The sequence below is a fragment of the Nannospalax galili genome, unplaced genomic scaffold (genome assembly GCF_000622305.1).
Source record: "Nannospalax galili isolate Female #2095 unplaced genomic scaffold, S.galili_v1.0 scaffold228, whole genome shotgun sequence".
In the NCBI taxonomy this organism is placed as follows: domain Eukaryota; kingdom Metazoa; phylum Chordata; class Mammalia; order Rodentia; family Spalacidae; genus Nannospalax; species Nannospalax galili.
Window position 1 is genome coordinate 64,484 of NW_008357924.1, and position 25,047 is coordinate 89,530.

Here is a 25,047-nt window from a genome sequence, read left to right on the forward strand (position 1 = left end):
CTGAGGGTGGTAAAGGGCAGGGTACAGCCATTGCTCATGTTCCTAGTGTCCTTGTCTGCCTGGCCTCCCTAGCCCCTTGCATGTTCCCTTTCTGGTCCTCCACCTCTCCAGAGAGGAATTCACTGTGGTAGGCCTCCTGCCCCTTGATGGACGTGTGGCCTCAGAAAACAAGGGGCACCTCAGAGTGTCTGCTTCCAGCTTGCAGAGTGTGGGGAAAGTGCCACCCACCTCGTAGGGTCAGGGAACCACCTGAGGGCCCACCACGCCCAGCCCAGGCCGGGATGTGGGGATAAGTGTCTTCTTGTGTTTTGGATACTTCAACTATTTCGGAATTTTGAACTAGTCTCAGACTTGAGGGAAGGTCGCAGTATGGGATCAACCTAACACACTGTATTTTCTAAAACAACACGAAGGCCAGAATTGGGACATCTGGGATTGAAGTGTCATAGCTGTGCCAGCTCAGTGAAGGACCAAGGCTGTGTGTTTGTACATGTTCATGATGCACCTGTGCACACGTGTGTGCAGAGGACATGGCTTAACTTTGGGTGTTTTTCTTGAGCACTCTTCACTTTATTTATTTATTTTTAATATTTTATTTATTATTTTTCTTTATGTGTATGCTTATGTTGCCTGCATGTAAGTAAGTGCACCCCTGTCTTGCAATGCCTGCGGATGACAGAAGAGGCTGTTGGATCCCCTGGAACTGGAGTTACGGACAGTTGTTTGCTGCCATGTGGGTGCTGGGATTCGAACTTGGGTCTTCTGTAAGAACAGTCAGTGTTCTTAACTGCTGAACCACCTCCCCAGCCCCTACTTTATTTTTTGAGACAGAATCTCTCATTGAACCTGGAGCTCACCAATTCAGCTAGACTGTATGGTCTTCCTTTCTCTGCTTCCTGCCCTCCCAGTGATAGGGATCATGTGTACCTGACTTTTTCCCGAGGTGGGGGGGGGTCTAGGAATCCAAACTCAGGTCCTCATGCTTGCACACCAAGCACTTTACTGACCAAGCCCTCTCCCCAGCCCCACCACCCCCGACCCCAGTCATTTTAGACCACCGGATCATCTCCTGGCTACATGACCTTGACTTCACTGCCTTCCAAGCTCTGTGCCTGAGTGTGGAGAGAGGGTGCCGTGTAAAATCCCATTCTTCAAGGGCTTGATGCATCAGTGTGTGGGAAGGACCATGGTGCTCTCTGGTATACAGTTGGCCAGGGGGCTCCTGTGAGAGATTCCAAGATACAGAGAGAAGCTTGGGGCTTTAAAGAGGAACTCAGATTTTTTTGCTACATTTGGAGGAGGACCCAAGGCTCATAAGGCCCTGGGATATTTTCTTGTCCCCTTGGCCAGTGCCGAGGGACAAACAGGCAGTGGGAGGTGAGGAACAGGAAGGGGTGATGATTATTACTGGCAGAGCCATATGGCAATGGAGAACACTCAGTCACCTTGGGGGAGGCCAGTTGGGGACTGAGGAGCAATGAAGAGGGAGGAGTCAGAAGCTGGGGGAACAGTGGGCCCTGGGAAGGGCCTGGGACCTCTGTGTGTCCTTCAACCTGGCTGCTTTCCTTCCCTTGCTCAGTAGCTCATTTATTCATTGACTCCTTTAGTTTGTTCTTTCTGGAACATTCTGCCAGATCTTCCCACAGTTGCTCCTACAGGTTCACATAACCTCTCCTCTAGAACCATCTGGAAGCACACACACACACACATGCACGCACGCACGCACGCACATGCACACTCTTTATGTCATTACTGTGTCTATTTTCTTCCATCAGAAATTCCATCACAGGACTCTCTCTTTGGGTGGTCTCTTGAGTTGTTCAGTGTCCCGCTTCCCCTTTGTGAATTTCTTGAGAGTGGGCAGTGCTGTCTCTTCTGTTTGCTTCTGTCTCCCAGAGCCCAGATGTGCACCCTGCCCATACGGCAACTTGAACTTTGAGTCACCCATCAGCTGTGTCTCCCCTCGAGCAGCCAGTGAGGGGATCAGGGAACGTGGGATTAGCAGAGGCTCTGCCCTCACCTGTTTGCCATCCTGCCTAGGTGTGATAGAACTTCATGGTGAGCAGGGTGGGCAGAGCCAACCTCTAGCACAGGGCTCTGCAGAACAGGGCCAGACCTCCTGGGGACAAAGCCTAGACTGTCAGGCCAGACAGAGGAGAGGCTGCACCCCCCCCCCCCCGGGGCCCCCCCACGCCCCCCACAACCCCCCCCCTCCTCCCCCCCTCCCCATTCTGCCCACTTCTGCCGAGTCCTGATGACTCCAGCTGTCAGCCTAAATGATACCTGTCTTCAACGGGGTTCTTGAAAGACTCTGGAAGTCCACCTTGTGCCCACTCAGTTGGCCACTGTTGGGTCTGTGACTGGCCCATAGGATCTTGGAGCTGGGGTGGCAGGGAGGTCTGTGTGTGAAGGGGAACAGAGGTCTTATTTGGGGACCAGGAGGCCCCTCTTGCCCAGAGTCCTCCAGATGACAGTTCCAGTGGTGGTCAGTGCTGGGGGTGGGGGCATGGCTGTCTCTTGGGACTGTTTGCTCATATTTCCAGTCCCCTACCTGTGTTTTCATAACAGCCTGTGCAATTAGGGGGCTAGGCTGCCTGGACTCTGTTCCGATAGAATTTGCCTTGTTTAATCAGGAATAGCATGGCTGTTAGGGATGGAGGCTGCTGGGAGGTGTCTGGGAATTGACTTGTTGGTTTCAATATACCTTTACCACAGTCTTGCAGGTGACCCAGGCCTGCCGTTTCCCTTCCTGGGCCCCTGTTTGCCTATCTGCAGAATAAGGGGATGCATTTCACAATCTCAGAGCTGTGGCTTTGAAGGCAGGGTGGGCTGAGCACCTACTGTGCGCAGCATGCTGCAGCTAGCGGAAACATTGCTCACTCTGGTGCCTGAGGCAAAGTGGCGCTTAAATCCAAGGTGGCATTTTTATCGCTATGTTCTTAATTGTAATAGCCATTTAATTAGATTAATGATAATTAATAACACTAATAATGTACTGTCCTCTGTTTGCAACAATGACATTGCAGAGTGACTGTCCTGAGGTAGAGTTAGTTGGGCTGCAGTGGGCCTCCCTCCTCTCCTCTCCTTCCACCCAGCTTTGTCCCTTCATCACGTGGGCTTGTGACTCTGGGTCAAAACCATCTCTGTCACAATGGACTCTCCTATTGGAATACTCCAAGAGAGCTCAGGACAGTCCTGTCGATCTCGTGCCCCACACAGTGAGGGGCTGGCCGGAGGGCCACGCTGGACAGAAAGAAGGATGAGTGGACAGAGAGCTGGAGGGATGGATGAAGAATGGCTTCCGTCTCTGGCCAGGCATGGGAGTTACACTGTCTAGCAGTATCCAGCCTTTTGACATTGTGACATGGTGTGGTTTTTACTGGGCCACATTCACAGCCATCCTGGGTCACATGTAACCTTCTGTGAAGGTTGAACTTATCTGGAAGGAATCCAACCTCCTAACTTCACTGGCTCCCCACAGCCCTCAGTATGTCCTCTGGCTCTTCATCTTGAGGTCATTGTCCTGCTGAACACTAGCTCCAGCATCCTGACCTGTCTGCCCTAGTGACATGAGGGCAGAACAACCTTTCATACTGGCTGGCCTGATGGCTCGGCCAGATCAGAATTTCCAGTCAATTCAGACCTTCAGAACAGAGCAGGCAGACTCAAGTTTCACAACCAACTAGCCACTGTGCACTTCCCAGGTGGCTTTTTGTCCCCCTCCCCCTTCCCAGTGCCCCGGGCTCCACATTCTGCTCCCTGGAGTGACTCTCCGCCTCCCTGGTTCTCCCATGGCTTGCTTCCTCGATGCCCTCCTGGCCAGTCTTCCCTGCATTGGCCATCACTGCTCTTCATGACGGAGTCTGCCCTGGGCTCTTGTGGCCTCTCTGGAAGCCCCTGCTGTTCTTGAACCTGACTCACTCTGCTTGCTTTTGCATCCCAGCCCAGGTGAGGCAAGGGACTCACCCTCCAGTCCCAACTGGCTGAACCTTTGCACCCCAAATTCAGGTTCATTGTGTCTGTTGCTTTGACCACTGTGAGTCACTCCAGACAGGGCCAGGACACATGGAGGATGAGAGGGGCCCTGGACTGGCCCTAACCATGGTAGCCTTCCAGTCCCTACCCCCTGCTCCCCAACTCAGTTCTCATAACCACACATACCCTCTACCCTCTGTAGGCAGAAGGTGATCCAACTCCTTCCCTGCCTGTTGGGCCTGCTCACCTCTGCACTCATCTCCCATCCTCAGTTACATCACATCTGCCTGTTTCTTGAGTGTGTGAAGCATATACCTACCACAGGGCCTTTGCACTTGCTATTTTTCCCTGCCAGGAATATGCCCAACACCCATGCTTCCCACTTATTATTCTTTCGACGTTGACATCCTCCATGGGTCTTCCCTGCCCCTCCATAGCAGTGATACCCTCTCAGCCACTCTCCTCCCTTCTCCAAACCCCCTCTCAAGCTGCCCTGTCTGCTTATTCTCAGCCCTCCCCTTCCTTAGCAGGCATCTGTTAGGCGCCTGTCTGTTGTGTTCTACTTCCCACAGCCAATCACACAGCCTGACATAGTGAGGCCCAGAAATACTTTGCCAAAGACCCTGCTGCCTGAGCTACTCTGCCCACCACAGGCCACTGGCCTGCCTGGTAAGTCTCCTTGGAGCCCCATGTGAGGACAAGGTGGGGACTTGGGAGTCCCAGCTTACTACCCTGGGGCAGTCATAAGGGACAGGCCAGAGGCATGGAGGGAGGCTGGTGAGCATGGGGGACTGAACTTGGGTGTGTACAGGCTGGCTTCATGCTCTGCTCCTATGGGACCTTGGCTGGTGGTTTACTGACAAATAGACAGACACCTGCCCTTGTGGGTGTGGTCAGTCCTTCTGGAAGGTATAAATAAAGAGCTGCCAGCTCAGTCCGGAGAGGAAGGTGAACAAGAACCAGCAGACAGGCATTGCGGTACGGCATGGCTCAGCACTGTGTCAGTCTGTTCTGTGTGTGCCAGCTGGCTGCAGGTTCAGAGACCATTCCTACAGACTACAGACAAATAAACTGAGGCTCAGGGTCACACAGCTGGGGAGCAACAGGGGCTGGGGCGTGAACGGGCTGGCTGCCTCCAGCTCCGTGCCCTGCGGTTACAGCCGAGGTGGGTTCCTGGAGACCCTGTGTGGAGTCCACGCCGTGTGGGATCCACATGGCCACGGCCGTTGGATGATATCCACTCCATGCATCTTTCACTCTCCCCAGGTCCAGACAGACTTTGGCCTGAAGCTGCTAAGCTCAAGAGCCTGTCTGCAGTCTTGGCTCCCAGAGGGCTGGAGTGAGGCAGGGAGGGAAAGCAGCTGGCCCGCCCATGGACTGATATGGCCACTTAATGGACTTAACTGATGACTGGACATCTAGGCAGATAGCCAGCAGAGTCTGTCCACTTGGCTAGGCTTCCTGGCCCTACAGTCACTGGGGAGGGCAGTGGTGGGGCCGTGGAGGGACCAGAGGATTCCCTGTCAGCATCAGAGAGAGGGCTGTGAAACCTGTAAATTCTTGACTTCACTGTTCCTTTTTCTTAGTTGTGAAAGTGGGCGTGGCAACCTTGGAGGACGCTGCCCAGGGTGCCCAGGGCTGCCCAGGGTGGCCTGCAGAGAGTCTCAATGGGTGCTTGCTGCCACTCTGAGAAATCTTCCACCCCATTCTTTTCATGATTTCCAATTTAAAGCCAGGTGTGGTGGCTCATACCTGCAAACCCAGCACTGGGGAGGTTGAGGCAGGGGGATTGCTGTGAATTTGAGGCCAACCTGGGCTACCGGTTGTGAGATTCTGTCTCAACCTCCCCGTTGGATGACTGTGGCTAATAGAAACACAACCCCAGTCACCTCACACTTGAGAACACAGGAAAGTGGCTGTTTAGAGACCTGGGTGTGTGGCTGGCTCATCACTGCTGGGCCTCAGTGTTCACATCTGCAAACTGGGATAGTCAATCAGGATTCAGAAGGATGGTGGCCATCAAGGGTTTGGCCCAGCAGGTCTTTAGTTGGTGCTGAGTATGGCAATCACATTGTAGCTTGCGTGATGGATCTACTCATACTGTGTGACATCGCCACAGTCATGTGCTCTTATGGAACTCTATGTTCTCGCTTGTAAAGCTGGATGCCCCAAGACGAGACTCCCTAGCTCCGAGGTTCCAGGAATTCCACTGTGCTGAATGCTGTTGCCCCCGAATGCAGTTCAACTGCATTAGAGGGGAGGGAAGCAGAGTACTGGCATCTTAACTGGGGAGAGAATGTCAGTGACAAGCAGTATGTCCCTGCCCATTGCAGCCTCATCCCTGCCCAGGCATGGGAAGGGCAGGGAAGGACTGATGCCCCTGAACTCAGATTGATTGTGTATGTGTCTGTGTGTCTGGCACCAGGCTCAGTCACCTGAGAGCCAGGCAGGGCCGAGGGTGGGCAGGTGGATTTATGGCAGCCGAGCTGTCCCCTGCAGCGCCTGCTTCTAATGAAATTTTACGGCAGGTGGAAATGATAGGACTCAGCAGCACTAAAAGCACTTCTATTTATTCATTAAAGATATTTATATACTAAGCAAGGCTCTCCGAGGCCCCACCAGGCTCCTGCTGGCCCAGGAAGTGGCTCCCAGGTCTTGGTGCTGGGGACACCTCTGGGGCAGGGCCTCCTGTGCAGGGCCTCCCATTCCCTCAACTCCGATGCCTGCCCCTGTGGCTCACAACACTGGGGTCTCCTCACCGGCTGTACTGGCCCTTCTTGGAGCTTCCTGTTGCCAAGTCACCTTCTACAGCACTGCCTTTCAAAGTCAGGCCACACCCCTTCCACACTCAGAATTCCTTGGCCCATCTCTGGCCTGACCCTTCCCCCACCACCCACTGGCTCCTGTCCTTCCCTGGGTCTAGATACTATGGTCTCTTTGGCTGTTTTCTGGAGAGTGCTGCCTCAGGACCTTTGCATCTACCTATGCTTGGTCTTTTTGAGACAGGGTCTCCCTGTCACCCCAGCTGGCCTGCAACTCACTATGTGCACCAAGCTGGCCTTGAACTCATCCGCCTGCCTCTACCTCCCTGAGTGCTGAGACTAAAGGCATGTGCCACCACACCTGGCTATTGCTTGCTCTTTTGATCTTAGTAATCATCCTATACATTTGTTTGCATTACTGTCTTCTGGTTTAACCTACAAGGTTTGAGCTCCCTGAAGGCAGGGATAATGTCTGTTTTGTTCCCATGTGGCATATGGTGGCTGTTTAGTGAAAGACGGAGGGATGGGTGGCAGGAGATAACCTGGGTACCATGTGTGGGCCACAGGCCTGGTCTGTGTGGGATTCCCTAGGCTAGCCCCTTGGTGAGACCCCACGAGTGGGAAGGACATGTCACAGCTCAGGGAGGCAGGGCTGAGCTGCTGGGGTTTCCAGGATGGGCTGGTGGGGCTGGGGTCAGGTGCATGGTTTCTGTACAGTCTGCCCCAGTGGCTCCCCCTTCCCCTGCTGCCCAGGTCTGAGCGGGTTATGGATGGCCTGGGCTGGTCAGGGGTGGGCCTGTTCTCCTTCAGTCCCTGCTCTGAGTGACTGCTAGGCTGGTTCTTGCCTGGGGGGTGGGGGGGGTCAGATTTTCAGCTTCCTAGGCTGCAGAGGGCTGTTTCCCTTCTGAAGAGACTGAAAGGGCTGGAGAAAGTGGAGACATCGCTGAATTTGTCGCAGGCTGTGAGGCTGGGCATGCCTCCCCAGCTCCCATAGAGCCTGCCCTGCTGGGCACGCCCCCCCACTCCCATAGAGCCTGTCCTTCTGGGCATGCCCCCCAGCTCCCATAGACCCTGTCCTGCTGGGCACGCCGCCTCACTCCCATAGAGCCTGTCCTTCTGGGCATGCCCCCCAGCTCCCATAGACCCTGTCCTGCTGGGCACGCCCCCCCCAGCTCCCATAGACCCTGTCCTGCTGGGCACGCCCCCCCCCCCCCCCCCTCCACCCTCTTGGGCATGCCTCCCCAGCTCCCATAGAGCCTGCCCTGCTGGGCACGCCCCCCCACTCCCATAGAGCCTGTCCTTCTGGGCATGCCCCCCAGCTCCCATAGACCCTGTCCTGCTGGGCACGCCCCCCCCCAGCTCCCATGGACCCTGTCCTGCTTGGTCAAGGGCAGGGCTCATGTGGCCTCCACCTGTGTGTGGGGGGGCAGAGGTAGCACCCACAGGGGCTGCAGCTGTCAGGTAGGGGGAAGGGCCACCCTTGGGGTCTCCTGAACACCTGGCAAGGGCTCTGTGTCCATTGTGTTCTGGGCCAGCTTCTCCAACCTCTCTAAGCCCCTTCCTCCAGATGGGGGGTGGGGGGTGGGGCCAGCATGGCTCTACTATCAGGAGTTGGGTTGACTAGATTCTGTCCTCAGCTCTGCCTTCTAGACCACGGGTGCTCTAGAACTATTTCCTCATCTGTAGGAGTGCAAACACACCAATCTTGGGCAGGAGGGTAGTTGTCCTCTCTAGGGAAGGCCTGTGACTTGTAGAGAGACATCAGGGCCACTGACTAAGATGCCCACACCCTACAAAGGCAATTCTCAAACACTGAGTAGACTAACTCATAAGAGACACAGACCAGATGCCACCAGAGAGCCCTATTCACCCAGAGATGTCTGTTCCTGTGCAGGAGGGCACAGTGCATGATGGAGGGCCACATGACCCCATAGATGACAATAAACAAGCCCTTCCTCTTTGACTTGGCAACTCTCCTTAGGATTTTAAACTCACGTGTGTGAAGTGATATTTACAAGCATGCTTACTGCAGTGAGGTACTGGCTAAAGATGGGAACCAAGTAATGTGCCCATTAGTGCAGTAACTGAATTAAGGCCCAGCTGTAAACAGAGCTTGGGGTTTAGAGAGGGGGCTGGAGCGAGAAAGCAAGGTGCAGAATAAGATATGCCCATCTTTGACTGGCCTTGAGGGGGTGCCTTGGGCTAGTCAGCAGGGGCTGGGGACAGGGTGGAGTGGTCAGGGAACACATTTGGCAGGGAGATTTGTGCAATGCACACCCTTATATACCAGCACACCTTTCTACCAAGGGCATGTGTTAGCTAATCAAGATGAAGGTGAGTGGAAGAAGTGAACAGTTTTTTCTAGCACCGATAACGAAGACCCACTGCTGTGATACCAACCATTTTCCATGTGCAGGGAAGAACACGACAGATTGAAAAATGTGGGTCTGCCTTTACCTCTGCTGCCGGGTAAGAAAATCTCAAGAAGTCTTGCCTCTAGGAAAGCAAGTCTTGTCTCCCTGTTGACACTAAATTGACGCTTGTGGTAACAGCAGAAGGTGCCACCTGGGCACTGTCCTACTGTGGGGTGATGGAGGGATGCCTGCCAGCTCTCCTGTTCACAGTTCCCCACAGAAAGGAACACAGCCTGCATGCAAATCTCTCTCAATTAGACACAGCCCATCTTGCTGCCACTGATTCAGGCATATGAACCCACAACCAGCCAGCAGCAAGCGAAGGAGGCAGAGATGACCTTCCCTCCTGAGGGGTTCCTAGCTAAGGCTGCTTAGGCTACTTAGATGCTACGGGATTGTTTGGGTGGGAAAAGGAATGCTGCCCCCCCTGGGGTTCTCTGCTCTGGTACTACTGGCTGTGGAGACAGGATGGACAAGAACGGGAGCTCTGAACCCCAAGAGGAGGCAGACCCCGAAGTGGAGCTCAGACCTCAGGACAAGAGAGGGTGGCCTTCTCGGGAGCTCAGGGGATCCTTCTGGGGTGGTGCGGAACAGGCTGCTCTGCGAAGCAGACCTTGGCTGTGAGCAGCCTCAGGTGCTGGGACCACAGCCCAGGCACCCAGGGTTCTTAGCAGAAAGATACGGGTCTGTGTCTGCACTAAAAAGTCTTTTTAGCTTTGTGTAGTGAGGTGCTTTAATTAGAGACTAGAAGTTACACTTGGTTAATCTTGTTCTGCTAGGCTTGTGCACCCTCTCCTCAGGGTAAAGATTAGATCTCATATTCTCTCTACCCTCATACTCAAAGGAAAGGGCCTAATCCTCATTGAGAAATCTGTGTGTGTGCTGGGGACTGAACCCAGGACCTTGTATAAGCTAGGCAAGTGCTCTCATTTGAGAACCAAGGGCTGAGCTTGGCCTTATTTTGCAGAGGGGCTTTTTGGAAAAATAGGATCTTGGCAGCTTATAGTAGATGAAGACTGACTGAGGGCCAGTACCTGGAGATGCATGACACCAGGCTTCCCACACTGGCTGGTGATGTGCAGGTGGGGAGGGTAGGCCGTCAGAAGACAGGGTTGAACAGCATGCTGGGAGGATGGTTGGGTGGCAGGGGTGGCTCTGGGGACAATGAAGCTCCTCGGTGCGATTTTTAAAAGAGTTTTTTAAAAATGAAATTTATTTATTTATTTTTGGTCTTTTTGAGACAAGGTCTCCCTGTAGCCACAGCTAGCCTGGATTCGCTAATGGAGACCAAGCTGACCTCAAACTCAGAGAGATCCACCTGCTTCTGCCTCCCGAGTGCTGGGATTAAAGGCATGCACTACCACGCCCGGCTATGAAATTTATTTTTGTGTGTAAGAGTGTAAGAGTATCATGTACGTGCAGTGTCCAGGGAGGCCAGAAGAGGGCGTTGGATCACCTGGAACTGGGAATTATGGACTGGTGTTAATTGCCATGTGGATGTTGGGAACAGAACCCAGGTCTTCTGCAAGAGCGGCCATTGCTCTTAATCACTGAGTCATTCACCTCTCTGGCCTCTCAGTGCAATTTTTCAAGAACTAAATTTTGAAGGCTGGGCATGGTGGTACATGCATTTAATTCCAGTACTCAGGAGGCAGAGGCAGGTGGATCTCTGTGAGGTCAAGGCCAACTTGGTCTACAGAGTTATAGGCCAGCTGGGGCTACAGGGAGACTCTGTTGCAAACCTCCCCACCCCACCAAGTTTTTTTTTTTTGAACTTCAATATCATGCATAAGTATTACCTGGCTAAAAACCAAGAAAGTTTAAAAATACAAGAATCGAACCAATGATGATCACAGGAACACCAACTTCAGCTGGAAAAGTTGGTGATTCTATAGGCCACCCAGCACATGCTGTGTTCTGTGGATTCATTAAAGCTCAAATCAACGGAGGGAGAACACATAGATGGGGAGAGTGCAGATCAAAGCACAGTGCCAGCCAGTGATCTGAGACTGTCTCCTGGGTAGAGGCAGCTGAGGAGGAGCACAGGCCAAGGGCTGTAGACCTTGCTTTGAATGTGGGTTTTGTTGTTCATGGGCCATAGGACCTAAGCCCTGAGCAACCCTGAGACCTTAGTCTCAGTTTCCCGTAACCGGGAGTGGCCAGGCCACCAGGGCTGCTGCAGTTAGAAAAGATGTAAAGCAAGTGCTTAGTGTAGCTATGAAGGCCACAGAAAAGTGACCTGAGAAGAAAAGGATTGTAACTGTGCTCCTGGAACTCCTGGCCCCTGCCGGAATGCTCATAGTGGGGACACCCTCTCCATTTACAGGCTGCCAGGAGCCCCGACATGGCAGGCTGGCCTTGCCTGAGTTTCCACCAGCAGCCCAGGGCTGGACACCATGTGAGCGCCACCTTACACATGTGCTTGGTGGCTACTAGGGCCCTTATCCCTCAGGGTTCAGTGAATGACAAACACCATGGCTTTGTGGCAGTGTCAGCCCTGGGCCTATGCAAGGTTGTGGCTTTCCTTGTGTCCTCTTTGGTGACTTGGATTTATGCTTTGTAGTGAGGAACGCCTGTGTCTCCACACGGCTGGCTCTGCATGTCCTGGCATGTGAGGACTGGCCTTGGAGGCTGACTGTGACCTTTGAAGGGGCTGAGACTGCACTGCCAAAGCCACAGCCACACAAGACAGAGGGGTGCCCATGTTGGAGGTGCCTGCCGCACTGCCACTGCAGCCTCTTCATTCCCGTGGGCGCTGGGGTACTGCCAGCCTGCTCTGGAGATGCAAGAGACTCGGGTCAAAAACACATACCCAATAAGTCACTGCTGCAGCGTCAGTGGCCCTGAGGCCTGTCCTTCTACTGAAGTGACTGTCAGTCCCATGCTCAGAACCATCCAGAAGTTTAGGACACCAGCACCAGGGCCTTATCTGAATTCTCATGTCATGTTCTGGGACAGTGCCTTATACTGGGGAAGCAACATTCAACACTCCTAGTGCACACCTCAGGCAGTGGTTAGCCCCTGAACCTATGCCCACTGCTTTTTACCATGTATGCCCATGATAGTGAAGTCTAACATAGCAATTAACAACTAATTAAAGAGCAAATTCTAACAAAGATCTTTAATATAATGAAGGCAGTGACTGTGGCCTCTCTCATGTCTCACTGTGCCCCATGCCCTGATGTAATGATGTGGGATAGCACAGGCTTTGTGAGATTAGCTGTGGCCAATGACTGGGCACTGTGCTGTGTCAGGCTAAGCCAGAAACCCTGGACAGTTTGTGGTGGAGGCTAGTCTTCTGTGCTCCGAAGTCTTAGGGATCTGCTGTGCTGGGGACACTGTTGAAAGGGCTGTGCTGGGGCAGCCTCCCATTGTGCTGTGGCCTGACACCAGGTGCCTCCTGTCACCACCAGCCTCTGGCCCATGATTTGCACCCTCCAGGCTTCCCATGATGGTGGCAGGGTGAGGCCAGCACTGGCCTTCCTTTGGTATGCCCCAGCCAGCTATGAAGGAGCAAGCAATGGTAGCATGGAGATCTTGCCACACAGAACACCAGCCCAGGGATACCAAAATTAGCTTTAATTTGTTCAAAGCCACACAACTGTGGAAAAACAGTTTCCAGGAGTGAGCGGGTGTGGCGGTGGGGGAGGGGCGGTTGGTGGTGTGTAGGTGGGTGTCTACAATGCTCAGCCCAGGGTTCTAGAAGTTCTCCAGCAAGCCCAGGATGCGCTTCTGCTCCATCTCTCGGAACTCAGGGCTTCGGCCATCTCCGATGTTCTCTGCATACTCTAGGGGACAAGGACAGGGTGATTCAGGCTGGGCCACGGGGCCCACTGAGGTTGTGCTGCTCCACACATTCAGGGAATCCTGACTTTCAAGGAGGTACCTGCTGCTTGAGCACCTCTGAGGGGCAGCCCCTGGGTGGCAGCCCTGTAGGACGGCCTGCCTGGCCTTGCTGCGCTCATCTCTCCCAGGCACACACCGTTCTTCACCCCTCACGCAGCCACTTGACACAACCTGTGGGTACCGCTGCTGCACCTGGACATCTGCAGTTCATGCTGCAACTTCCCCCTCCAGAATGGGGTCTGACTCACACACAGGGCTCTGGGAACAAGCAAGGCCTTTTGCTCTCTGCCTGGTGAGGGCAGTATTCTTATCCTTCTGGCCCTCACCAGATGCCCAAGGCCAGTGCTTTGATCCTGGACTTCCCAGCCTCCAGAACTTCAAGGAAGTATGTTTGTCTTTCTTTATAAAGAACCCAGTCTCGGTCTTGGGCATTTTGCTGTTGCAGCACAAATAGGCAAGAGAGATACTTAGCATGTAAGCTCTGCTCTGGCTTGTGCTTCTTGGTATGGGGATTGGCCAGCAGCACTGCATCATGCGGAAACGTCCTAGAGATGCAAGTTCTTGGGCCTGTCCCAGCTGTCTTAACAGAAAGGCTGGGGGTGTGGCTCAGTAGGGCATTTATCTGGCATGAGTAAGGCCCTGAGTTCATGGTGGGGGGCGTGGGATAGAAACAAACAATGGGACTCTGCCTGCAGTGCTACCTTCATAAGGTCTGGAGAGATGGCTCAGTGGTTAAGAGCCTGTATTATTCTTATAGAGGACCTGAGCTCAGTTCCCAGAATCACGTCTGGCAGTTCACAGCTGTAACTGTAACTCCAGCTTTAGGGGTATCTGAAACTTCTGGTCTCTGTGGACATATGCACATAACCACAAACATACACAATTATAAATAAAATAAATATTAGAAAAGACACCAAGACATAAATAAAGTACGTGGTGACTGCTAGAAGTTGTGTAGGGGAGGGACGTTTGTTGAGGAACTGAAGGAGATCAGTGTGGGGCTGCCTGGGGATGGGGCAGTGGAGAACAGAGCCTGCCTGCTTTGGACTGGGGTGGGGGTGGGGGTGGTAGGTAAGGTAACCAGATTCCATTCACTCTGCAGGTGACTGGCAGCTCAGGGCCTCCTGTTGTGCTGCCCCTGAGCAGGTTTAAGGAACACCACTGTATGTTGGGAACCAGCCCCCCCCAACACAACCACGGAAGGGAAATGGCACAGACGGCGAGTGTGGATCAGTCTCTGATTCACAATTTTAAGTGACCTTGGGTGGCCTCCTCTGAGAATGAGGGTCAAATTCCTGGCAAGTAACACTGTTTTCCTACCTGCCCAGAGGAGGAAACTGAGGCAGCTTGCCCAAGTATGGGCTGGGAGAGGAGCTGGGATTTACCTCAGAACCTGTAAGACAGTACAGAGAGAAGAGGTGGGGCTGGTCCCCAAAATGGTACCCACTGAACTAAGCAATATCCTGCCCTGCCTGTCCCGACCTCTGGGAGTTCTGTAAAGGCCAGCCCCGGAGGCACTGTTAGGTTGAAGGGCCTCAGTGGCCAGGACAGGTATGAGGTGAACTGGCGGGGCTTTATTCCTCTGCCAGATCACAGACTGGCTCTCAGAGATAAAGGGGCAGGTGGCGGGCCAGAGTACCACAGAGAGCCAGCCACACCTGGAAGTAGGTGCAATGATCCCGCCTGGGCTCCTCCACTGCCCCCAGTCCACACCCTTGGTGTAGCCAGCCCCTTGCCTGCACTACCACTCTCCATCTTTGTTTCTAAAGGAGAGCTCTGGTTGGAGATCTCAGTGCTGGCTACCTCTGGTTATTACAGCTGCCTCAGAAGTTGATAAATATTGAACAGATTCCTCCCAGAGGTCTGGGGGAGCGCTTTCTTTGCAGTGGGTTAGGAAGGAAAAGGAGAGATGCTAGCTAGAGGGAGCACTGGGGGGGAGGGAGTTGTGGAGGGAGAGTGAGGATCAGAAAAGAGGGAGGGGGATTGAGGGGTGGGCTGGAGAAAGGGAAATGGCAGACACTTCCTTTCCTACTTCCCCAGCATTTCAAATGCTCTTAGAATAAAGGCTTTGATGGAGTTCAAACCCAGGCAGCAGTGAAGGCATAAATATTAAAGCAAACTTCAGACAGCAGGTTTACCACGCAGACATGGAATACAAGCTGTTCTGTTTATGTTAAGGACAGGGAGGGGACAGAGAGGGGACAAGGAGAGCTGTCTTCAGGCAGAGCCCTGGACCAGCGCACACAGCCTGGTCAAGCCTGTGAATGCTCACTCCTCACAAGACACAGGAGGATGAGGGAGGCAGAAGGGAAGGGGAGGCCACTATCTCCACACTAAAGACTTTGGTGACACACAAATGAGCAGGAGACAGAATGTGGCAAAGCAGATCCCTCAGGTCAGTACTGACTGACAATCCTGAGCCTTGAAGGTTGAAGTGACTCTTGCAGGACACTTTGCTGGGCCAGAGGAACTTATCAGGGATGCCCTCCAAGGAAGGAAAGTGTGTTGCTGGTGCTGTCAGGCCATTAGCTGGTTGGTAAAACACCCACTGGTCACCATGAGGAGGCTGGACTGTGCTGGCCATGGCTCTCCTGCTGTTCCTGAGTCAGGCTGTTGCCAGCTCCAGGCCAAGGAAGACAGGGCTACAAGTACTGAGCACATCGTCACTCCCAGCCACCCACTGCACTTTGGCCTCAGCAGACACTGGAATGAGCCAGGTGACAGTGGTTAACCCCAGGGAGTCTTGGTGTCCTTCTGTGCTCAGGGGATCATCCTGCACTCCAGGGCTGCTGAAAGACCATAAGTAACATCTGGCAAAAGCAAGACTAAGCCTGGCCTAGTACTGCAGGCCCATCTATAATCCTAGCTACTGGGGAGGCTGAGGCAGGATGATCAAACGTTCAAAGCCTACCTGGGCTACAGAGGGAAACCCTGTCTCAAAAGTTAAAACAAGAATAAAACAAAACAAACCTCCAAACCCCAAACAACAAAGTTCAAAAAGTGTGGCTAAGAGCAGGTGCTCAATGGGGGGGGGTCACTCTCCCTGTGGGGGTGGACTTCTGGTCTATCATAGAGAAGCCAGAAGGAAGACCCCTTGGAACACCATTGAGCAAGCTCCATTCTAGGCTGGACTGTGCTGGCCATGGCTCTCCTGCTGTTCCTGAGTCAGGCTGTTGCCAGCTCCAGGCCAAGGAAGACAGGGCTACAAGTACTGAGCACATCGTCACTCCCAGCCACCCACTGCACTTTGGCCTCAGCAGACACTGGAATGAGCCAGGTGACAGTGGTTAACCCCAGGGAGTCTTGGTGTCCTTCTGTGCTCAGGGGATCATCCTGCACTCCAGGGCTGCTGAAAGACCATAAGTAACATCTGGCAAAAGCAAGACTAAGCCTGGCCTAGTACTGCAGGCCCATCTATAATCCTAGCTACTGGGGAGGCTGAGGCAGGATGATCAAACGTTCAAAGCCTACCTGGGCTACAGAGGGAAACCCTGTCTCAAAAGTTAAAACAAGAATAAAACAAAACAAACCTCCAAACCCCAAACAACAAAGTTCAAAAAGTGTGGCTAAGAGCAGGTGCTCAATGGGGGGGGGTCACTCTCCCTGTGGGGGTGGACTTCTGGTCTATCATAGAGAAGCCAGAAGGAAGACCCCTTGGAACACCATTGAGCAAGCTCCATTCTGTGCCAGGTGTCAGAGATGGTGGCAGGAAGCCACTGCCATCCTTGAGAGGGCCACGGTGGGAACGGCCCTGCTCAGTCCCCAGGCCACAGCTCCTCCTGCAGTTCCTTCCAAGGCTCAGGCCTGGGGCCTGTCTGGGCCTGGGAGTGCCAAGTAAGCAGCCTGCAGAAAGCAGGGCTTTGATGAGCCATCAATTATCCCCACACTCTTGGCACCCCAACAGATATGGGGGAGGGAAATCATGAGAAAGGGGACTGAGAACCCTGGGCAAAGTCCCTGCTGGGCTTGCCTCATCAGCGTTTTCCTGACACCTCGAGGGACACATCAGCTGCCATCCTGCCAGCAAACTTAGGAAATATGTAGGCCATAAAATCAAAGAAAAAAAGCTCACATCTAATTAGTATGTTTAAAAAAAAAGGGGGAAGCAACCCAAACTGGAAAACAAAATGAAAATCAAAGCGGAGGGCGATGAGCTGACTTTTTTTATGAGGGTTGTCTCTGCTTTTGATGGAGTGTGGGCTGGCTGATGGGAGGGAATGGAAAGGAGGGCAGGGTGGGCTTTGTGGGGTGGCTTGCACAGAACCAGTCCTGCTTCCCTGGAGCCTCCTTCCTCTCACTTCAACACTGATGTACCTGCACCAAGTGACGAGTCTTGAGGGTCCTTGTGCACCCTGTGTGGGTGGCTCATAAAGGTGGCCACATTGCACAGAATCTAGACCCCAGGACACAGGACAGGTTTCCTCTGGTGTGTGTGAGGCATAACTGTGCGAACAGGAGGTGCTGAGGTTCCTTTACTACTGTGGTCAGCGTCCTGTTGAGGGCCCCAACCAAGCAATGGTGTTAACTTCCCCACCTATAACTATCAAGGCTTCACAAAGGCCCAGAGCTTTTGTGAGCTTCAGTGAGATGTCCCCTGACTGCTGGCAAGGGATGCAGCCACATGGACCCCCAAACTTGCTGCAGACCTAACAGAATTCAGAAACCCTGACGCACCAGCCCTGCCCTGCCTGCTGGAGTCCTGTCCTGCCTCTAGGTCTCTACCTGGGATGTCCTTGGGTCCCAATACCGACCCCTTGCCTCAATGGCCTGCCTGCTGCCCCTCAGCACACAGCTCACAACTTTAAGGTGGCACACTCAGCATGTTACGATCACTAGACTGTGAACACCAAGGATGCACGTGGCCTCTCTGGAGCTGAGCCCATGAGTGCTCCATTTCCTTTGAATTGTGGTTGGCCATCGACCTATCTGTGTCCCCAGATGCCTATACACTCTGTGAGGGCAGGTGCTGGGGACGGTTCTAAAGTACAGAGCCTAGCTAGCATTGCTAGCTAGCCCAGAGTCACAGGGCACATTACAGTCACATCAGAAGAAAGCGTCACTGAGCAATGTTGAAAACTGGGTTTGCATTCCAAGCCTGAGTGCTCCAGGAGGTTGAGAACTGGCGAACTAAGCAGCAATGCTCTACACCAGAGCTTACATTTAATGCATGAGACAGATCAAATGCGTAAACAAATACAAATAAAAACAATTACTGACTGGGAGAAGGAATCAGAAGAAATAAACAGGATGGGTGGTAACAGATAGAGAGGAGTGGATAGGGGGAGAACAGGCAGGACTTCCTGTAGGCTTGGTTACCGAGCATGCTGGGGAGAGAACTGGGGCCCAGAGGGAGGGTATGGGGCCTGGACAGAGGTGGGGAGAAGGAAGCCATAGTGGAGAGCTGCAGTATAGGCCACTCCCCTGCATGACCCTCAGTAAGCACACTTCTGCTTAGTACCTAGGAGAAGCTAGCACTTCAGCAGGCCTGGGGTGGGACAGAGGAAGGGAGAGGCAGGCTTGCCCTGGGATGTTTTAAATAACCTAAGGTATGCGTAGTATAGTTCAGACAGAAAAACATCCACCTACTACATTTCAACATTGCTACCAACACTTTCCTTCTTGGAGTTGGCTGTTTTGGCTAGAGGGATGGAGGTGTGGGGGTGGGGCGGGGGAAGCCTGAAAGCGAGACAGCAAAGCTCTAATCGAACATGTGGGTGTTGGAGGTAAATGCCATTTAAAGGCTGGAGTTGCCAGTCACCACAGCTGTATCTTCGCAGGAGACTGGCTGACACCAGCAGAATTCATGAGGATCCAAAGGGAGCGCCCAAGGCCCCCCACAGGGCAGGGCCATCTCCATCCCCTCCTCTCTTCCTCTCAGCAGAACAGAGCAGATGCCAAGGCATCGTAACTGCCCATCAGTTGAATGGGCACGATGGGTACCATGGCCCTAGCCGGGCATGTGGCTTCCAGTCCATCCTTCAATCACACTGTTCCTTCTTCCAGGAATGTGCCTGTCTCAGCTTCACAGACCAGCTTCATGCCACTTCTCTCAGGCCTTCAGCCATGCCTTACTGACAGCAGTGATGAGGATAATTACCTAACATTTTATGGCCAGTATTCATTGAGAGCTTATTGAGGCACACACAGCTCTCATCCACCATCACACTTGCCTCCTTCTATCCCATGATGCATAGAGCTTGGTTTCCTCCTGAGGTAACTAACATAGGAAGTGGCAGAGCCAGGAGGCAGACCTAGAGCTGACCCCACTGCCTCTCCTCACTTCCCTATGTGGACAGCTCCCCCATTCTCTCACCTACAAGGGGGCTCTGAGCAACTGAACGGCAAAGCCTTGGAGTCAATGTAACCCAATCCCTCATTTTAGGGGCAGGCAGAACAAGGGCCAGGGTAACTGTCTGTGCTCCGCCAGCCTACCTGGACCCTGAACTGTGGAGTTGTCAGTAGTGCAACGTCTAAACCCACCACCCCTGACAATCTGTGCTCCTGGTAGTGCCTTAGCGCCCCATTATGGAGCGGCAGCCTGAGCTCAGTACAGAGGCCTTGCCTTGTGACTAAGGCTTGCTGGATGACTGGTGGCCTCTCCAGAGCTATTCTAGCCAGGTCAAGTCCAGATAAAACCCAAAAGTACTTGAGGGATGTCATGAGGGGTTGGGGAAGGAGGGAGGCTCTCCCTGATTGAGGGCTCACACTCACTGCAAAGCTAGCAGCTTCTCACATAACCTTCCCACTTTCCTCACAGTAAACAAAGTAACCAAGGGAGGGGGACAGTGTCCATCTAGGGGAAGGGACAGGCACACTACACCACCTCAAAAGTCACTTCTTTCTGGCTCGTATAACTTCAGTCACTTCCCATCATGTACTTGTTTTCTGTCCTAATATATGCTGTTAAGAACCAAATTTTCTGATTTTTGCTCTGTCTTTGTATGTGTTCACATGTTCATATGTGAATGTACATAGAGGCCAGAGATCAACATTATGTGTCTTCCTTGCTCTCTACCTTAGTTTCTGAGACAGGGTATCTCAATGAACCTGGAGCTCACTGATACAGCAAGAGTGGCTGGCCAGGAGCTCCAGGAATCTTCCTGTCTCTGCCTCCCAGTGCCTACCTGGCCTTTTCCATAGGTGTGGGGGTCTGAACTCATGCTGTGAGTCAAGAACTTTACTGGCAGGGTCATTTCTCCAGCCCCGTGTATACTCTTAACGGTCTCACTATGTAGCCCTGGCTGGTCTGAAATTTGCTATGTAGATCAGGTGGGCCTTGATCTCACAGAGGGCCAGGCCACCTGCCTCTGCCTCCCGAGTGCTGGGATTAAAGGTGTGCTCCACTATACCTGACTGTCCTTTTTTCTTTTTAAAGCAGATAGTCCCAAGCCCTGGTGCTTCTTATCTGTTATGTGTTTAGGCTGTGGAACTAGAAAGTGAGAGACAGAGCAACTGGTTAATGTGTGCTCTGTACAAAGTGGAGGAGAATTTGTTTGAGTGTAGAATATCTAGGGCGCCCCCTAGAGATGTGACCCAGCAGCACTCAGCTCACCCTTGATGATGTGTCTGACGATCTTGATGGAGCTTCCTCGCATGTTCAGGATCTGGTGAACCCGCTGGCGAATCTAGTAAGGCAGACACAGAATAGGATAGGGAAGAAATCATCAGGGTATGGCGCCATCCTCACCCCACCCTGAAACAGAGGGTGGACAGAGGAAGGGGGAGCCCTCCTACCTGGGGGACATTGGCATTGCAGATCTCGGCCATGATATAGCATATGTGCTGAAGAATGAAGAGCCCAGCATCTAGGCGCCGCAGGTAGAACTCATCCTCCATGTCATTGTCTATGATCTCCCCACGCCGCACTATGTCCTAGAAACAAACAAGTTATGAGTAAAAGCTGGACAGTGTGTGGAGAGGCAAAGGATGGCACTCCAGTCCGGTTACACTGCAGAATGGCCACCACACAGCAGAAACCCTCATTCTCACCTGCTCCTCCCCTTCTCAGGGAGCTTTCTCAGAAGCAGCTTTCTGATGGCCCTCATTCTACACAGACTACTGTGAGGACTAAATCCCCGAGAAGCACAGAGGGCCACAGATGAGTACAAACAGCACACTTTCAGCTTCGCTGTCTGAGACAAAGACCTGGTAGGAAAGGCCTTGCCAGCTCTTTCTCCTGCTGGCAAGACCTACTTCAACTGACCGGTCCAGACCAGGTCAGAAGACTAGGGTCAGACTTGGACATATTTCAGCTTGGAGCCATAGCCTTTGCCTATTGGCTTGCTCTTTTCTTAAACTGACCAATCCAAAATTAGGGGAGGGGGCGCCACCAAAACAAAAGGCCCAAGCCCCCCTGGTGGCTTTGGATTCTGAATCCTCTCTCCACTTGTGAAGAACTTTTCTCTTTCTGTGAGTGTGTATGTGCATTTCTTTACTTTTAATAAATTTTGTCACCTGTTGCTTCCTGCTATGTTTGGGACTTTTTTCCCTGCCTTTAAATTATTTAATTGGTGGAGAAAACAAACCTGATGAAGACCTCTAGACAGTAACACTATGGAGGATGTGAGAGGAAAGTTCCAAGCTCATGTTTCCCATCTGATGAATGGGGGCCAAAATGATCTCATTCACATATTCAATCTGAGAAAACCTGATGGGACGTGAGCCTAAGCTGTGGGTCCTGAGAGACGGTTCAGTGGGTAAAGTGCTTGTCACACAAGCATGAGCTTGGGTTCCCAGAACCCATGGAAAAAGCTGGGCATGGTGGTTCACACCTCCAATTCCAGTGCTGGGGGCTGGGGGTAGATGCAGGAGATCACTGCAGCTTACTGAGACCATGTCTCAAATATACTATGGAGTGACTGAGGGAGAGATGTTGGCCTCTGGCTTCCAAACACATGTGCACACACATGTATATGTACCAACCCCATATATATACACACGGAAGTTTTAAAAATATGCTCAATGGACATATCATAGTATGCACTGTTGAGGGCACAGTGACAAAGTGTAATGATCACAGGGTAATTAGCACCTCTCTCTCCTTACACAGTCATCATTTCTTTACATTGAGAAGCTTTAAACTGCTGTCAGTCAATTCTTTATGAAAATCTGTGAGTTGTGAAGCACAACTACAGGACAAGTTCACTCCTCCCAGGTACCTGCACCTCCTCCCTTCCCCGGATCCGCGCCCCCCCCCCCCCCCCCCTGCTTCAGTCCACTCATTCTTCCCTCTGCCATTCATTCAGGCCCCACAAGTAACCTCTCTGTTCTGAATCATGCCACATAGGAAGAAAGGCCTCTCTCCCATCTGACTGGGTGCCCAGCTGACAGCAATGGCACGGGCACTATGACTGGGAACCCTGTGCTTCTGTTATGTCAGGTACAAGATGCATTTTTCCTGTTGTGCCTTACAAGTTGGCCACCCTTCTATGTCAAAGGCTACCTAAGTGACCAGGGTTTCTCTCCAAAATCTTTGTAGTCCCAGACCTGTCAGGTTGTCTCCCCCACTCTGCCTTTCCAGTGGACTCTTATTTAAAGCAGTCGTATATGATGCCACGCCAACCACCCACTGAAACCGTGTGACTCAGCAGCCGACTCAGCAGCTTCTACTGTGTGATCATCACTGCAGCACTTTCACAGCATCACATGCCCACCTGCGGACAAGCAACATGGGCAGTTCTGCTGGGGCCTTTTCTCCCAGCAGTGTTTCCCAACATGGACCCCAGGAGTCACTCAAGCCCACACTACTTTTTTTTTTGGTCTTTTAGCGACAGGGTCACCTTGTAGCCCAGCTGGCTGGAACTAGCTATGTAGATCAGGCTGGCCTTGAACTCCCAGAGATCCGCCTGCCTCTGCCTCCAGAGTGCTGGATTAAAGGTGTGTGTCATCACGCCGGCAGCCCACACTACTTTTAAGTAACCTTTTCCACAAAGCCTTTCTGCATCCCCCAAATACTCATGAGCACCTGAGACAACATGACCTCTCCCTTTGCATCTCGGGGTGCATGACCACCCACACCAGGCACCTGATAGTTTTGATTTCACCAGGGTGGACTGTGAGCTCCAGGAAGCAGGGTGGGGCCTGGATGTGGTTTGTTCTCAGCTTGTAACCATCCAGGCGGTGAATATGAGAAAAAGGGCCTCTCTGCTCAAGGCTGTGAGCGAGTGAGAACAAATCTGAATCTGCTTGACTCATGGGCAAGCCCAAGATGGCAGGTGCTGGGCCCATATTTCCAAAGACAACAGTCCATTTCTTAATTCCCTCACTATTTTTATGGTCATGGTTCCTTCTGACAATACAGGCTCCTGTCATTGACAGAGCCCTTGGGACACTGCTTTCCACTGGAAAGACTTAGCGTCCTGGCCGTCAATCTCCAGCAGGAGCCCTTCAGAGACCACTTAGGCACAGATAATGCACTTCTTTATTTGCCCCCGGGGCCAGCCTGCAGCAACACAAGGCTACTTTTCATCTCGCCCCTAAAGGCCTGTCTACAGGATACAGGGGACTAGAGACCTGCTCTGCTGGCCAATTGCCACCACTAATCCTCAGCCTCATTTAGTAGCAAATTCCTTGGTAATCTGGTAATCGTTAATGTTCAGAGAAGGTAGTCATGGAGCACTGCTGATGTCGGGAGTTTACAGAGAGCAAAGCCTCTTCTCACTGACTCACTCACACAGAAAGCATGTGGTGCTGATGCTGGATATTTCTATACTGCTAGAGAGTTTAAAGTGTTATTGCACATACATGTCCTTATAAGCAAAACTGAAGAGGAAAAGGAAAGGTTTATTAACCCCACTGCACAAATTAGACACCAAGGTACACAGAGGTGAAACTGCTCATTATTACATAATTGCCAGTTACCAGAATACAGACCCCCTAAGGATGGGACACTTGTCTGAGCCACCTCTGTGTGGAGATGTGTAACATGGTGAATTTTCAGATCCCCAGCCTTACTAGGTACCTAGTAGCAAGAATACTCTTCTAAGCATCACGCTAAGGCAGAGAAAAAAGAAAAATAAATAAAAGGGGAAAGAGGAAGGGGAAAGGAAAGGAGGGAGGGTATGGCGGACTGGAACACCTGCATTTATCCACCTTATACCTCACTGTGCTGGGGACTGTGTGATGACCTCAGACCACAGAGGTAGACACATTAGTAGGTGTTTTCAAGGAGCTTACAGTATGTAGATCTTAACACATGGACAGCAATAACCCAGGACATCTCCATGGCCCACAGTGCTGTGAACCCAGAGGCTGGATCAGGCCTGACCAGGGACTCTTAATAGTTCTAAACAGAGTCTCACAGGGCCGGAAAGGACATTCTAGATACAAGAAAAGATGGTGGAGAGAGGTCAGCCCAGCTGCCTGGGAGAGCACAGTGGTGGCGTGCCACTCCATGGACAAAACAGCAGGAGGAGTAAGTAGAGGAGTGTTTTTTGCTTATTATAGTAAAGCTACTGTCAGATCGCCTTAGTTTTGATTGATTATTATGTGGTAGGCACTGCGGGAGGTGGTGTGAATAATGACCACTGACACATCACCCACTCACCAAAGGGAGCAGCTAAGCTCCTGAGGGTGTCTTGGGTGTTGAGTGTGGTCATTCCCTTACTGACCATCACTCTTACCCCATGGTAGAAGAGGGCACTGGCTCAGGCAAGGCCACCTCCATGGCCAGGGCTGGCAGTGCTGGGATGAAGACCTGCAACTGTACTCTCTCCACAGGACCATAGCAGTGTAGGTACTGATTTCAGAACAACAAGGGAAGATACTAGTGACAGAAGGCCCAGAACCAGGCTGGGCCAACATGTTGTTTCTGCCATTGGGTTAGTGCCCCTGGTCCTGCTTCCTCTGTCACACTTTTCCCCACAACCCAACCTTTTAACCAACAGGACACTGTCCTCCAGTTTCTCTATGCTACTCTCTAGAGAGCACAGGCCTAGGAGAGGCCAAGTTCCTTTGCCCTCTTTCCCCTTTCCCTGGAACTTCCCTGAACATTGTTCAATTCGATGTTAACTTTAGACATATAGACTTATGATTTGAAAGTGAAATTTTCA

General features: G+C 52.3%; 1 protein-coding gene across 1 annotated transcript in view; it reads right to left on the reverse strand.

Annotated features, from left to right (window-relative positions):
- Positions 1 to 12,709: 12,709 nt before the first annotated feature.
- Positions 12,710 to 25,047, reverse strand: part of Ctnnbl1 (catenin beta like 1) — a 194,610-nt gene continuing 182,272 nt past the window's right edge. The window contains exons 14-16 of the mRNA XM_008855665.2: positions 20,732 to 20,869; positions 20,550 to 20,622; positions 12,710 to 12,939 (exon numbers count right to left, since the gene is read on the reverse strand). Of these exons, the coding sequence (XP_008853887.1) occupies positions 12,851 to 12,939; positions 20,550 to 20,622; positions 20,732 to 20,869 (300 nt within the window). The 3' untranslated portion in view covers positions 12,710 to 12,850. The remainder of the gene's footprint in view (positions 12,940 to 20,549; positions 20,623 to 20,731; positions 20,870 to 25,047) is intronic.